A 14,855-nucleotide genomic window follows, 5' to 3' on the forward strand; every position below is an offset into this window, starting at 1 on the left:
TACATAAAATATGCAATATGAGTTTATCAACATATTCTTTGAGCACAGATGGTGGTTGAGAGAAGTACTCACATTATTCCCAGTCAGCAGTTGAGAACAAACATTCATGGAGTTATGGAAAATTTATTACCACCTCTATGTGTCTCTCCCAGATATATTTGAGACCTACTTCATTTCTAAGAGTTAAAATCAAAGGTAGGTTTTTCCTTAAGTTTTGTAAGTCAACATCCATTATTAGGCATTGGGTCAGTGCATATACATTCAAACTCTCATTGCAAATTAGGATGGTAATATAAAATCAGCACTTCCATACATACTCAACTTTGCTAATTAAAGAGGTAGGAAGGAGAGCATTGAAACCCCATTTAAAAAGATTTCCAACCAGATTTCATTCTCTGTTGTGTGTGTAGGTTCAGAGTGTAGGGGAAAATTTATTTCCTCACTTATCACAAGATTCATAACTGATAACACTAAACAAAAGAGATTAAGAACCCTTGAAGTATTTAACCAAAGTACTCTAAAATAAGGGAGATTGCAGAACTGAAGGCACAAGGGTAATGGAATACTGAGTATTTTCATGTTTAGGAACAATGAAAAATGGACAATTATGTGGAAGCATGATTGGATTAAAAGGGTATGATCTGGAAATAGATAAGAAAGAAGAGTTGGAGTGATGTAACATGGCTGATATGCTCACATTCTTCTTGGACTTGGGATACAAGACAAGACTTCCTTTAGAACAAGTGTCTTATGACTGGATTTCAGATGAGTGTGTCAGAGAATTCCATATTGCTGTGCATTATAGTTTAGGTATGAGGTGTCCCCCAAATGCTCATGTGTAAGAAAATACAAGACAGTTTAGAGGAGAAATAATTGGATTTTAATAATTTTAACTACTGTAGATTAACCTGGTGATAATGTAAGCAGTTAGGTGGCTGGAGAAGATGGGTCACTGTGGGCATGGCTTTGAGTTTATATTTTGTCCCTGGTAAATGAAGCACTCTCTCTTTATCTCTTCCTGTTTGTCATGTACTGAACTGCATTTCTTAGTCATGCTCTTCTGTCATGATGCTGTGCCTCAACAGGGCCCAGTACAATGGAGTCCGCCATCTAAGGACTGAGACCTCTTTTTCTTCCTCCTCTTGTTTTTGTCAGGTGTTTTGGCCACAACATCAAAAAGCTAACTAAAACACCATGTTTCAGATGAGAAAGAAAGGAAAAAATTAGAGTGATCTTCTGGTTTCTACAATTTTCTCAGTTGCCAAAGTGCCATATTTTGTGACATCCTGTTTTGAGCCCTGATATAGTAAATCCCAGAAGCCCACAAACTGTGATAGGCCCAAGAAATTACAGAGTAGAAATATAGAGCTCTAGGCATCTCACACAAACCACAGTGCTGATTTGTCTTTGCAAAAAGGCAAATAAGGAACTCTGTACAGCTGTCAATCACTGGTTTATATGTAAGAGGACTTACAATACAGTCTGAATTTTAAATGTTTTTATTTATTTTTTTTTCCTCCAGCTGTTTTCATGCTCTAAGAACATCCCTTCCCAGATTTAGGACAGATTCTAGACTTTATGGTTATTTTTACATATTGAAACCAAGACTTCAAAAACACTATGTAGCTAACATTCTGTTTTCTCCCTATCCTCATAATGATGGAGGAGCTTGGGATGTGGAAGAGCATGGGTTTGGAGCTTGCCTTCCCACCACCAGTATTTAGGATCCCATGGGATGGTTAAAGAATGATGACTGCCCATTGTTGGCTCAGTGTGCTTCTACCTGCACTAATGGCCTCCACCAGCATGGTTATCTTCCCTACACAGTTTTTATTTCCTTATAACTGTGTTTATCTTCAGAACCTATCCCTTCTGTTATCCAAGGATCTTTTGAAGAGCAAGATTTTAGTCTTTCTCTCACAAGATAAGGTCCTCAACTGCCTTTTTCATTTCGTCGCTCATCTGCCACATTTCTTGTCCCACAGCTCATTCTTTCTTTTCTATGATCCATGCTATTCAGAGCCCAGACCATTGAGTTCTTGATCAGTTGCTGTTAAAGATCCCTTCTTCCCAGCATCACTTCATTGCTAGACCTAATTATTTTTCAAAGAAGCTGTAAAATAACCCCAATGCCACCTTCAGAATTCTGCACCTATTTTACTAGGGTCATGTTTTTCTCTGACAGTTGAGGGGAAGAACTTGTGCCCCAAAACTTTCTGGACATACTCTGCTCCATACAGATGACAGCACTAAGACAGTCCAGTGATACCTGTTCAGCAAGTAACTACCTGGGGTGAAATGCCCCTCTTGCCTTCTCTCACTTAGCTCCTTATTTAGCTTGTGAAGAAGGAAAGAAGCTATTTACTTGTGTCTAACCCATAGCAAGCAGGAACAGCTACTCCACTAACTCTGCATTCCTCATCATAAGAAGACCTTATGTAACTTCTCATCTACAACAAACCATGTCTTATATGTTCTGAATTCTAGGCACCTTTTGGAAAGTCCTAGTGCTGGTACAAGTGGCTGATTATTTCACTAAAGTTTGCTTATTAAAAAAAGAGAGATTAGTATATGATTGTGTTATCATCTTTGATTGGATCCATCAGTTACCATGAACCACCAAACACTTCTATATTGTTTTTGTTCTATTGTGACATCCAAAGAATTTCCTCAATTCCCAAGACCTGTGGAACAGCACATATATCATTTCACTAAATTATTTCACCTAATTTGATATTTTAAAATATTTTCAATAATGTAATTTAAAATCCTCCTAAAATATTTCTATTTAAATCTCATAATTCTGCCATAATTTTCATAATTAAACTTGCTAGTCAATTTTTGTCATTCATTTGGTCACTCAAGCAGCATACAGTGGCATCTATTATGGATAAAGCACTAGACTTGGCTCTAGGGCTATGGAAATGACAAGCAACTCCACTGTCCTTTTAGAACCTACATTCTAGTTGAGGAAAGGAAGTAGATATGGATAGAGATAAATAAATTTCAGATTGTGATAAGCAGTGAAGGAAGCTGAGCAGAGCTCCATTAGAGAAAATAACTGGGTGTGGCTACTTTAAATATGGTAATTAGGGAAGGTCTGTCTGATGAAGTAGTGTTTTCAGCTGAGATAAGAATGAGAATAAGCATCCAAAGTTGCCAGAATATTAATAGAAGAAGAAGAGAAGCAGTTATTGAGGCTTTGCTGTGTGAAAAACCGTGTGATACATTATTGTAAGAAATGGCAAAGGGCCAATATCACCATGTACATTTATAGAGGGAGATACTCATATTGGGATCTTAGAGAACCTTCTAAAGGATTTTGTTTATATGCACTGTGCAATAGAAAGGCATTGAAGAATTTAAACAGGGAATGAAATGAAATGATTAAATTTTTAAAGACCACTTTGATTTCTCAGAACAAAACAAATTGTAAGACAGAAATGGTGAAAGAGGCAAGATAATTAAGAGTCTATTACAGTTGGCATACAAATATGTTTATTAGGTCAAGGATGTTGGCATTGGAAATGGAGAGATGGTGCTATGGAGTGAAACACGTGCCCTCCAAATTCATATGTTGAAACTCTAAAAGCCTATAAGATTCTATTTGGGCTTGTAAAAGTTAACTGAGGTTATTGTGTGGGGCCCGAATCCAGTAACATTGATATTCTTAGAAGGGGAAGAGCCACCCAACTGCAGTGCTTGCTCTCAATCTCTCTCTCTCTCTCTCTCTCTCTCTCTCTCTCTCTCTGTGTGTGTGTGTGTGTGTGTGTGTGTGTGTGTGTGTGTGGACACAGCAAGAAGGTGGCCATCTGTGAGCCAGGGAGAACACCCTTATTAGAAACTGATCATGCTGGCAACTTGATCATGGTCTTCCCAGGCTCCTGAACAGTGCGGAAAACATTCCTCCTGTTTAAACTATTGCCTGACCTTTGTCTATGGAATTCTGTTATAACAGCCCAAGTGGAATGGGAAAGATGGATATTCAGAGAATTGTTTTACAGATGGTTCCACAATAAGGTTTGTTCAGGAAATGCATATGAGAAGTGGAAGAGAGGAATCAACCAAAACATGTAGTTTGGTCTTACTGTTTATTTTTGTTTGATCCCCTGGGAAAACAGTGACACTATTCATTGATAAATTAAAACAACATAATGGGATAAAATAAAATAAAACCTTGATGCCACAAAAGGAATGACTGTATGATTCCACTTTGTACATAGCTGCTTGGATATCTCTGAGACAAGCAAGTGGAAGTGCCAAGTTAATGTTTGGATACACAAGTCTGAATCCTGGAGGAGAGGTCTAGGCTGAGTTGTAAATGTTGAGGTTGTTAGTATTCTGATCACATGTACATAACAGGAGCAAATTGAGACCATCCACTGAATGTACAAAGAGAGATGAAAGCTAACATTTGAATAGAAATTTAGAGAGAAGGTAGATAAACAATGAAGTAGGAGGAGGAAAACGAGAATCCAAGAATCTACTAAATAATGCATCTAAGGAAAAAAATTGTAATTTTTACAATACCAATTTTGGAGGAGCTGTAGAAATAAGCAGCATTTTACAGTTAATAGAGTGTAAATTAGGGAAAGTAAATAACATGTATCAGAGGATATATTTTATATTATTTTAGGAGTGAAGGGAAGCAAAAATGAAGTATGCTGAATACAGATGTGGACCAAATGCTGATTTTTAAATTTTTTTGTATTTTTATTTATTCATTTATTTACTTTTTAACTATTTGAAAGATAGGTAATTTGAGAAGATGTTATATTAAGAGAGAAATAATCAAGAAATTAGGAAAGTGATTGATGTTTCAAGGGGGTGAATAAATTAGTGACATCCTTAAAAAAGACATAAGGGATATGATCCAGACTACTATGCAAGTATTGATTTGTTTTTGATAAGTGGAGACCAACTTTCTCTATTTTAATTCTAAGAATATAAAGTTATTTGTAATTGTAAGAAGGCTTATAGATTTCATGTTAGAAATTAATTAAATACTTTGATTATTTAATTGCCTATCTTTTGAGAGGAATGATGAATTTCATTTTTCTTCTTTTTCTTGTTCAATATTTCAATGTTTGATTAGAACCTCCTGCTAACATTACAGTTTAAACAACAGTAAAATTTTTTAAAAAATATAGATTTACCTAAAATTCATAAACCATTGCTGCTGATATTTTATTATCATGTTTCATCTTGTGGTAAAATTTGGATATCTATTAATGGATCCCAAGCAGAAGCCCTCTTCTAAGCCTAACATTACTTGAAGGGCCAATTGGAGAAAACCTTTTCCAAAAAAAAAGAAAGAAAGAAAGAAAAAAAAAGAACCTATACATAACATAATAAAACTTTACATATTAATGGAGGACTTTTTTAAAAAAGCAACTCTTCTTAAATAGTATTTATGAAATAAAATGACATTAGTAATAGTCTAAAGCTGTTATTGAAATTCCATATAGCAATAACTATTACTTTTCCTTAAGAAACTTACGGTATATATGTAATATGAATGTGTATGTGAAAGTAGTAGTAGGATGTGTGTATGTGTATGTGTGTATGTGTGTGTGTGTGTACACACATCTCTTTGTATTCCACTTTGAAAGGTTGGTTGCAAGACCCCTCATGGGTTCCAAATTCTGCAGATGTTCAAGCCCTTTATATAAAATGGCATAGCATTTGCATATAACCTATATGTATCCTCCTGTGTACTTTAAATCATCCTAGATTATTTATAATACCTAATACAATATAAAGTCTGTGACATTTGTTACACTGACAAGTAAAATTTATGTTCATATTCAGTACAGATGAGATTTACCTCTAATATCTTCAATCCATATTTGGTTGAACCCACAGATGTATAATCTATGAATATAGAAGGCCAACTCTGTGTGTGTGTGTGTGTATGTGAGTATGTGCATCTTTAGCCATACAATTAAATTTTATAGAAATAAATGTCTTCTGGGGGCTGGGGATGTGGCTCAAGCGGTAGCACGCTCGCCTAGCATGCGTGCGGCCCGGGTTCGATCCTCAGCACCACATACACACAAAGATGTTGTGTCCGACGAGAACTAAAAAATAAAGATCAAAAATTCTCTCTCTCTCTCTCTCTCTCTCTCTCTCTCTCTCTCTCTCTCTCTCCTCTCTCACTCTCTCTTTAAAAATAAATAAATAAATAAATAGATAGATAAATAAATAAATAAATAAATGTCTTCTGGATACTTTACATAATTCTTAACCTCAGCTGCATAGTAAATCCCAGAACATTAAGAAATATATAAAATGTCTTCCAAGAGTCGTCATTAAAAATTTTGGATACCAAATATGTATTAAATAGCAATTATGTTAACTACAAGAAATTAGATTGTCTAATAAAATGACATTATTGCAATTACATCTTACCGCCATGATTCCAAAGCTACCAGTATATTATGATTTTCCAAAGTAGCATTTCTTGCCAAATGTAAGTATGCTAATTCTAGATTTTGCATATATGTAATATTTTCTTGAAACATATAATATCTGAATATTTGTCAAATTTTCAATTATTTCGTATACATTATTATTGCATTCTTTATGGTAACTGTTAAACAATGATTTTTCTTTTTCCAGATTTGGCAATGTGGAGGCTCTTTGGAGATTGTAACTTGCTCCCACGTTGGTCATGTTTTTCGGAAGGCAACCCCTTATACTTTCCCTGGTGGCACTGGTCATGTCATTAACAAGAACAATAGGAGACTGGCAGAAGTTTGGATGGATGAATTTAAAGATTTCTTCTATATCATATCCCCAGGTATGCAATTCTTACATTTTTCTTCTTCTACAAGCAACATAAAAACTTACACATGCTCAATGTGTGTTTCACTATTCCTATTTTTCTACTACTTTAAATAAAATAATGTTTATTACCATATGTTGCAGAAAAATGTCTTGGAAACTTGTACTACACAATTTAATTTAAAACGAGAAAGTTAGTATCTCTATATTCTCCTTTATTTCCCTCAATCCAAATAAAGCAAGCAGTACGTAGAGATATCCAAATTTAATTGACATTCATCAGGTCAATTTAAGAGTAAAAATTTGCTGAGAGTGGTGGTGCATGCCTGTAATCTCATGGCTCTGGTGCCTGAGGTAGGAAGATTGCAAGTTTGAAGCCAGCCTCAGCAATTTAGTGAGGCCCTAAGCAACTCAGCAAGACCATGGCTCTAAATAAAACATAAAAAAGGGGGGTGGGGATGTGGCTAAGTGATTATCCCCTGGTTCAATGCCCAGTACCAAAAAAAAAAAAGAAAAAAGAAATGAGTAAAACTTTTTGTGTTTAAGCAAAGATGGTTTCATAATGCCTTATTTTTTTTTTAAATCTGATTAAGGAAGGATGATATATTTTTCTAGAAACAAGACAGAATATCACTTAAACATTAAAATTTATGTTTTGGAAGAATAATAGCATAGTAAAGCTAATAATAGAATGAAATTATTACTATATTAATTCTTTGTAATTTTATAGTTTTATTTAATAGCCACATTGCATATTCCCAAAAAAGCTATAAAACTGAGGCATTAAAAAAAGAAACAATGTAAAGATAGAAGAGAAACTTATACAAGAGAAAGGTTGCCTGTCAAATTTCCAAGTGTAGACAAGGGGATAAAGGATAAATTACAGAAATTCAACTGTATTTATAGCACAATTGTAAGCATTTTATTTTCAATGGTTTAATATGTAGTCTTAGTGGTCATCAGTGTTATTATATAGCCCATATGCTATGGTTTGGATGTGAGGTATACCCCAAAAGCTCAGATATAAGATAATTTAAGCAGGTTTGGAGGAGAAATAATTGGGTTATATTCCTAACTAATCAGTGAATTATTCTTAATGGGATTAACTAAGTGGTAACTAGAGGGGAGTGTGCTGTGGCGGCTGGAGACAGTGGTTCACTGGGGGTGTGGCTATGGGGTATATATTTTGAATTGGGAGAGTGGAGTAGAGTCTTTCTGATCACACATGAGCTGCTTCCCACTGCCACACTCTCCTGTGATGATGTTCTGCCTCAACTGGACCTCCGAGGAATGGAGCCTGCTGTCCATGGACTGAGACCTCTGAGACCATGAGCCTGGAAATAAACTTTTTCTCCCTTAAAATTGATCTTGTCAGATCTTTTAGTCATAAAAATGCAAAAGCTGACTAAAATACTATAACAACAACAAAAAAATACCCATGCCTATACCTTGTTTTCTGTAATACAATCTACTACATGATTTAGAAAAGTCAGTTTGGATTCTAATTTACATGCTATCATTTCTGAAGTCATGTATAAGGCAATTAAATTCTTCTTTTATAAATAAATATGAAGAAAACAGTACGAGCTTTCACAATAAGATCCAGAATTCTATGCAAGTAAGGAAAATTAGACCATTATATGTGTAAATGTTTTATTAGAAGGACTTTTTCAAATGCTTTCAGGCCTCTTCTATATCAAGAAGTTATTGCCAAGAACATAGCTTCACGAATAGACATGATGCTCTTTACAGCAGAAATATAGACCAGATGTTCACGGAGCTAAGTTCAGCAAGAACATGTTAAATTTTTAGCAAGGCAATGACATTTATATAACCTTTTCATATTCTTTTGATGATACTTTTTGAATTCAAGTCATCCCTTACAGAAATAATATAAGCTCAAATATGAATAAGGAAGTGGAGTAATGGAGGAAGGACATGTGTTACTTGTGATTATATACAACTTACATTTAGGAATACCAGTGATTGAGAATAATTGTGGATATATGCATTATATTCATCTACAATGAATATTATTGTGAAAAGTGATATCAGTATAGGGTTAAAGGGGATTTCCATCTCTACCCTCTGAAGATTTGCTGGAATTAACTGACCAAAAAAAAAAAAAAAAAACAGATTAAATAAAAGAGAAAAAAGTCAGCATGGTAAGTGGCATCCAGGAGTGTTATTACCCACTAGGACCACATGATTTACAAACTTATGGACCCTTTTTCTAGAGATGATGGGGAAAATGAGGACAGTTGGGGGACAGTAAGTGACCTTTAGGGGAACTCAATGGGTTTAGCGAACACAGAATGGCCTGGGAGAAAGTTTGTTGGGCCTGCAACAAGGCACAGTGGATTTTCTACAGGACTGAAAGAGAAGTGTGTTTTGTGACAAGTCTGTCCAAGTGTGTTGATGATGAATAGTCTTTAGTCTTTCTTTCTGCAATATGAGTTCAGTTGACAAAGCTCAAGAAAAGACCGTAGTTATTTGTTTCTTCTTTGGCAGGTATAGAACATAAGGGAACTTCATAGAAGTTCTCCCTGTCTTAGCAGAGGAGCTGGGATGGCAAGTACAAGACAAAGTTACAGAAACCTTGATTCTGAGCTGTTTTCTAAGGCCTTTTAATTTCATTTACATCAACTTGCTCAGCATACCATTGTTGTAGGGACAGATGAGGCAAGGCTCCAAAATTAGCGGGAAAGAGTTTTATTTGGCTGCAGCCAGGTTCAGAGGGCACACCTTTTGCTGTAATCAATCCCCTGAACCCAGAGTTCAGGTAGTTTCAGAATTTTATACCCAGCATGTAAGGGGAGGGGCTCAGAAGTTCACAGTCTGCAGAAGTTCACATAAAAGCAGCTTTTTCTTTCACTGTTCTGGGCAAGATAACCCTTCAAGGACAACACCTGAGAAGGGGAGAGCTTTTTATCCCCTTTATTTTCCTCCCCCTGCCAGCTGTTACCATGGAGCCCAGTTGGTAACTTCTCTTATCTTAGAAATGTAGATATCTCTATGAAGTCCCAGCTCAAGGCCAGAGGCCTTGTTTACACATTTCTACAAACTATTATACTGGATAAATGTTGTGAAAAATTTAGTAAGGGGGTGTCCAGCATCTGGAATGCTGATTTCTTCTAGGCTAGTGGCAAAGTAAAATAGGGCAGCAACATGAAAATATAAGTTTATCTACATTGAACTCTTTTGTAGAGACTCTTTTGCTAACAGTCCTAAAATCAGCCATGGGGAAGATTTCTGGAGAAGCCCAGTTAAGATTTTTTGTGCAGGAAGGGGGTGCCACTATTCCACAATACCTCCTTATGTGGAGGGTATTGTTCTCTGAGCCCCAACATTCATCTGTTACATAATTTTTCATTGAGTTAAAAAGACAGATAAATGAATCATTCCTGAAACTATGATGGAACGGCAGCTTTTAGAGTTTAAATGGTGTCTGAAACTAGTATCTTTGTTTTTCTCAGCAGAGATGGTTTGTGTATGCTGAAAAGGATAATTTTTATAGTATAATGAATATCATGAGGAAGGTCATTATTCTAAAATGGGCTCTCTTAATCCAGAAGGTATTTTAGAAAACAGAAAAATGGCGCTTGGGGAGTGTGCTGAAAATATCCAGGAACATCCTTTGGGACATTTATGCTTGTATCTAAGACAGCATTCCTGAATGTGATGGAATCAGCTTGCTCTAGAGTGGGCAAAGGGGAAAAACAAAAGCATGAAACAGTACATTGCTTCTCAGTGGAAAAGAGTAAAAGTAGGCCAGAACCTAGAGCTGGATGTCTAAAAACAATTCTAGCCTGAGGCAGGTTTCAGGTCATTCAGAAACAGATAAAGTGGGTTATTCAGGTTGTCAGGAATCTGTCATTTTTATGAGGAAAAAAAAATTAGCCACAATTTATTTAGGCTATAGATTCTGATATTTTCTGTAACTTAAAATGAAAATTATACATTTCTTTGCTATTCCCTAGAATTGTCCAGTTTCTAATTTTGCATTTCCTTTGGTCATGAGTAAGTTTGTGAAGAGAGAAGTTGGTGGGTGTATGGTGAGGGGGTCATAAAGACCTTCACAGTGACACTTAGAATTTTACCCTTTACTATAATATGCACACAAACTTGTATGGTTGTGAAAAACTCTAAAGAGTGTAAAAGATTTTATGTTGAGTTGCTAAAACCTGCTTAGCATTTTGACCAAGGAAATTGTTATGTTTCTTTCTGGAAGAACCTTTGGGCATCTGTTAATTTTCTATTACATTTTGTAAGGAGACTCTGCTTTTTTATTCTAGGACTTCAGTTACCAAATTTTATTCTCCACTTACACAGTTGCCCAAAACTCAGTGACTAAGTACTAGAACCTTGTGAACTGAATTATGATAACAACTTTGCTTCTTTCCAGTGCCTTTGAACAAATAATACCTGTCCACTTTATTGATTGGTTTTGTGGATGTATCAGGTTTCTCATTACATGGGTATTCTTTCCTTCCAAAAGTATATTCTCTCAAGTTTGATGCCAGGGCAATCATTGTTATCACCCGCCATACTGTTTTAATTTTTTTTCATTTGGGTCTTTATCTGCTCAAAGATCCATATTTCAGTAGATAGCAGCTTTCCGGTCACTTTATAGTCCTTAAAAAAGTCGTTGAATGATTAGAATTAATAAATTAATAAATGAATGAATGAAAAAAGCCGTTGTCCTACCATCTGATCCAGGCCTGGTTAAGGACCCACTGATAAAAGAGAGCAAAAGAGTTCTTTTCATATGTCAGGAATATCATTCTTCTGAATTGGCCATCAGAAAAGAAAGCCCTACCGACTTACCTATATGTTTAGGGTTTGACGATTTTAACATAATCTTAGGTGTGCATTGTAAAAAATTTTGCTCTCCAGGGTTAATACCATAATATGATTTAGGCAGACAATAAAATTATCTAATGGAGGAACATGATACAAAAGTTCCCAAATATCAAATACTTCTGAATTTTTTTCTAATGAATCCCAAGTTCATTTAATGTTTAAAATGAGATCTAAAATAGCTATGATATGGGTCTTGGAAATCAGGATCAGATCCTCATTTGCCCAGTATTGAAGATTAAACACCCGAAAAACCTTGTTGGCAAGTTTTATCTAAGAAAGATAGCAAGCCTGGCGCAGATAGCAGACTTCTCCTGAGAGAAGGCGGGCCCAGAACTGGTGCAGGCTGGAGTAGGTGTGTCTTGCTTTCTTATAGACTCCCACCTCCTCTTTTTTTTTTTTTTTTTTTTCCTAAGTGCCAGGAAGCAGCATCCCAGAGAATAATCACATGTATTGGAAAGTGCCTATCTCAGGAGGTATGTTGAGCAGAGAAATGCAATCAAAGGTGTTAGCAACCCATTTACTTTTCTTTGATAATCTACCCTCATCTTTTGGACCTAATCATTTACTATCTATGCTTACTACCTGTTCTTCATCCCTGTCTCAGTTACAATGTGCAACTTAATTTTATCTTATGTTTTCATAATACTATATGTTCTAATTATCTGGACCCATGCCCAATAGCCATTTGGCAATACTGAAAGAGTAGGTGGTGTCTCATTACATTTCTTAAATGGGTGTATAAGTGAAAAATATATTTACTTGGAAATAGTGTGGAGGAATAGATTTTCAACATTTGTTGAGTGTGCTTTCTGCTGTCTTTTTAAGGTTACAAATACTGTGGCATCACAGATTCTTAAAGCCCAGTAGGCTCTTAAAGCCTTAGGCAGGTTTCACTAGTAATGGGCTGCTTCAGTGTAAGCCAGAGTGCTTGTCCCAGCAAGTCTTTTGAAATAAATTGATGTAAACAGAAATCCCTCTTCAAAGAACACCTTTTTATAATGGTTGCATTTTTTCCCTTTTGGTTACAGGTAAAAAGCTTAAGAACTTAAAAGAGACTATAGTCATAACAATTGCTGTTTATTTGAAATGCTGGCTGTTCTATAAATATTGATTTTCCTTCTTTGGGGAGGTGGATTTCTCAGTGTGTATCAATAGACAGGGTGATTAGAAGCAGCTGTCCTTATATAACCCCTGGGTGGTTCTTCCTTTTCTTAATGGACAGCTTATGCTCTTGTTTTTAGCAGAAACAAATTGAAAATATAATTGAAAGACTCTTGAAACAAACCTTTAGATATTTATGTGTACCTGAGAAAAATTTATCTTCCTTTGGCAATATTGTAATCTGAGCTGTATTCCTGGTAAAGACAAACTGCACATTGAGAGAGAAATCCTTGAATTTATTTTGAAGGTTAACTCCCCATTTGTTAACCTTTTAAAAAAAATTAGTTATACATGAGCACAATATCTTTATTTTGTTTACTTTTATGTGGTGCTGAGGATCAAACTCAGAGCCTCACATGTGCCAAGAAAGCACTCTACCACTAAGCCACAACCTCAGTCCCTTAACCTCTTTTTTAATACCTTAGAAATATTGGCTTATCAAAGACTGCACTTCTGAGCAGTTTCTTTGGTTCATTATTAAAGTTTAAGGCCTATATTTGTTTATACCTCTTGATATTTGTAAGATACAGATGTTTTTTATCATGCAGATTTCTTTTAAGGATATAATATTAAATAGTCAGCCCTTTGAGTATCAGGCCTATTTTTTTTTCTCTAAGTCCTGAAAACATGATACAAGGGCTGATTTCATAGCTGAGTGATGCCTTATTTTGAAATAAGGGATAATAACTGTATTCAATATTATCGGTGTAGTGGACATACAACTGCTTTTCATTGTTGTAATCAATCAAAACTCTTTTGATTTATTTAATTCTTACAGACTTTAGGTCAATTTTTATTTTGCTACTTTTATAGATGTTTTGTGGTTATAAATTTGTATTTTGCAATAATGATATTGCCTTCCTTATGTCTCCCTGTTGTAACTGCTTGTTAGCATCATGCCTAGCACCATGCAGGTAGGAGGGAACACAGACAGTTAAGATGTTGCCTTTGCCTTTGAAAAGGCAATTGCCAACATTATCACATTTGACTAATTTAAACCAAAAAAAATAAGATGAAGTGTTTGGTAATGGGGAACATATTGTCAAGATTTAAAAAGGATTCTAATGTGAGCTACATACTTTTCCCTGGATTCCTACTTCTTATAGACTTCAAAATCAAATGGTGAATTTTCACATCCTTTCTATTCTATCTGTTAATTTCTTTCAAATCCATTCAGTTATCTTCACTTCTGTACTCATCCTCACCCAGGAAACCTCCTGACCATTGTGTTCGTGGTCCTTGCCTCAAAATTTGCCTCCCTCTCACCCGTCCATGCACAGCAGCCTGAAGACCTTTCCAAACCTAAATCTAATGTGATCCCTCACTTCCCTGACAGCCTTTCAATGACAGTAGAAAGTCATACTCCTGAGCATGGCCAAAGGCCCTGTGAGACCCAGCTTTACCATTTTTTCCAGTCTTTCCTCTCACACTTTCTTACTAAGCATTGCACATACCTGTCCTTGGGGACTATACTCATTTCCCAAGCTCAACATGCTCCCTCTTGCTTTTAGCTTTTGCATATATCTTGAACATATTTTGAGGAGTTAATGAATGCTACCACCTCTGAATAAAATACCATCTAACATACCACTGTCATACACCCCATTCATCATTTATGTATCAACTTTCAATGGCTCCCAGTACTTTCAATATTGTCAGAATTTATACATTATTAAAATGATTCTTCCTTCCACTAGATTGTAAATAAAGGGACTATGACTTATTTTTTGCTTTGTTTTTTAGAATTCATAGAGATCAAATCATTAATTGAAACAGTAAAATATATGTCCAATTATATAATCTTGTGTCCTTCAAATCCTTTTCCCATAAATTAGCCTATGTATGCAGATGTATATATGTATATAAGAAAATATAATACATATTGTATTGACTTCTTCTGACTTAGTATATCTTAACAGTGTCTCACAAATAATTTATATGCAGTTATATCATTCTATTTTGCAGCAAAATATTGTTATGTAAATGTATCAAAATAATCACACTAGTATTGTCAAGCAATTAAGCATATTCCAACTATCAGATTG

General features: G+C 35.3%; 1 protein-coding gene across 6 annotated transcripts in view; it reads left to right on the top strand.

Moving 5' to 3' along the window:
• Positions 1–14,855, top strand: part of Galnt13 (polypeptide N-acetylgalactosaminyltransferase 13) — a 514,272-nt gene that overhangs the window by 323,190 nt on the left and 176,227 nt on the right. For all 6 annotated transcript variants that reach the window (XM_040294317.2, XM_005315793.4, XM_021733280.3 and 3 more), the window contains one exon: positions 6,622–6,802. In XM_040294317.2, coding sequence (XP_040150251.1) covers positions 6,622–6,802 — 181 coding nt within the window. The remainder of the gene's footprint in view (positions 1–6,621; positions 6,803–14,855) is intronic.

The sequence above is a fragment of the Ictidomys tridecemlineatus genome, chromosome 7, assembly GCF_052094955.1.
Source record: "Ictidomys tridecemlineatus isolate mIctTri1 chromosome 7, mIctTri1.hap1, whole genome shotgun sequence".
Classification (NCBI taxonomy): domain Eukaryota; kingdom Metazoa; phylum Chordata; class Mammalia; order Rodentia; family Sciuridae; genus Ictidomys; species Ictidomys tridecemlineatus.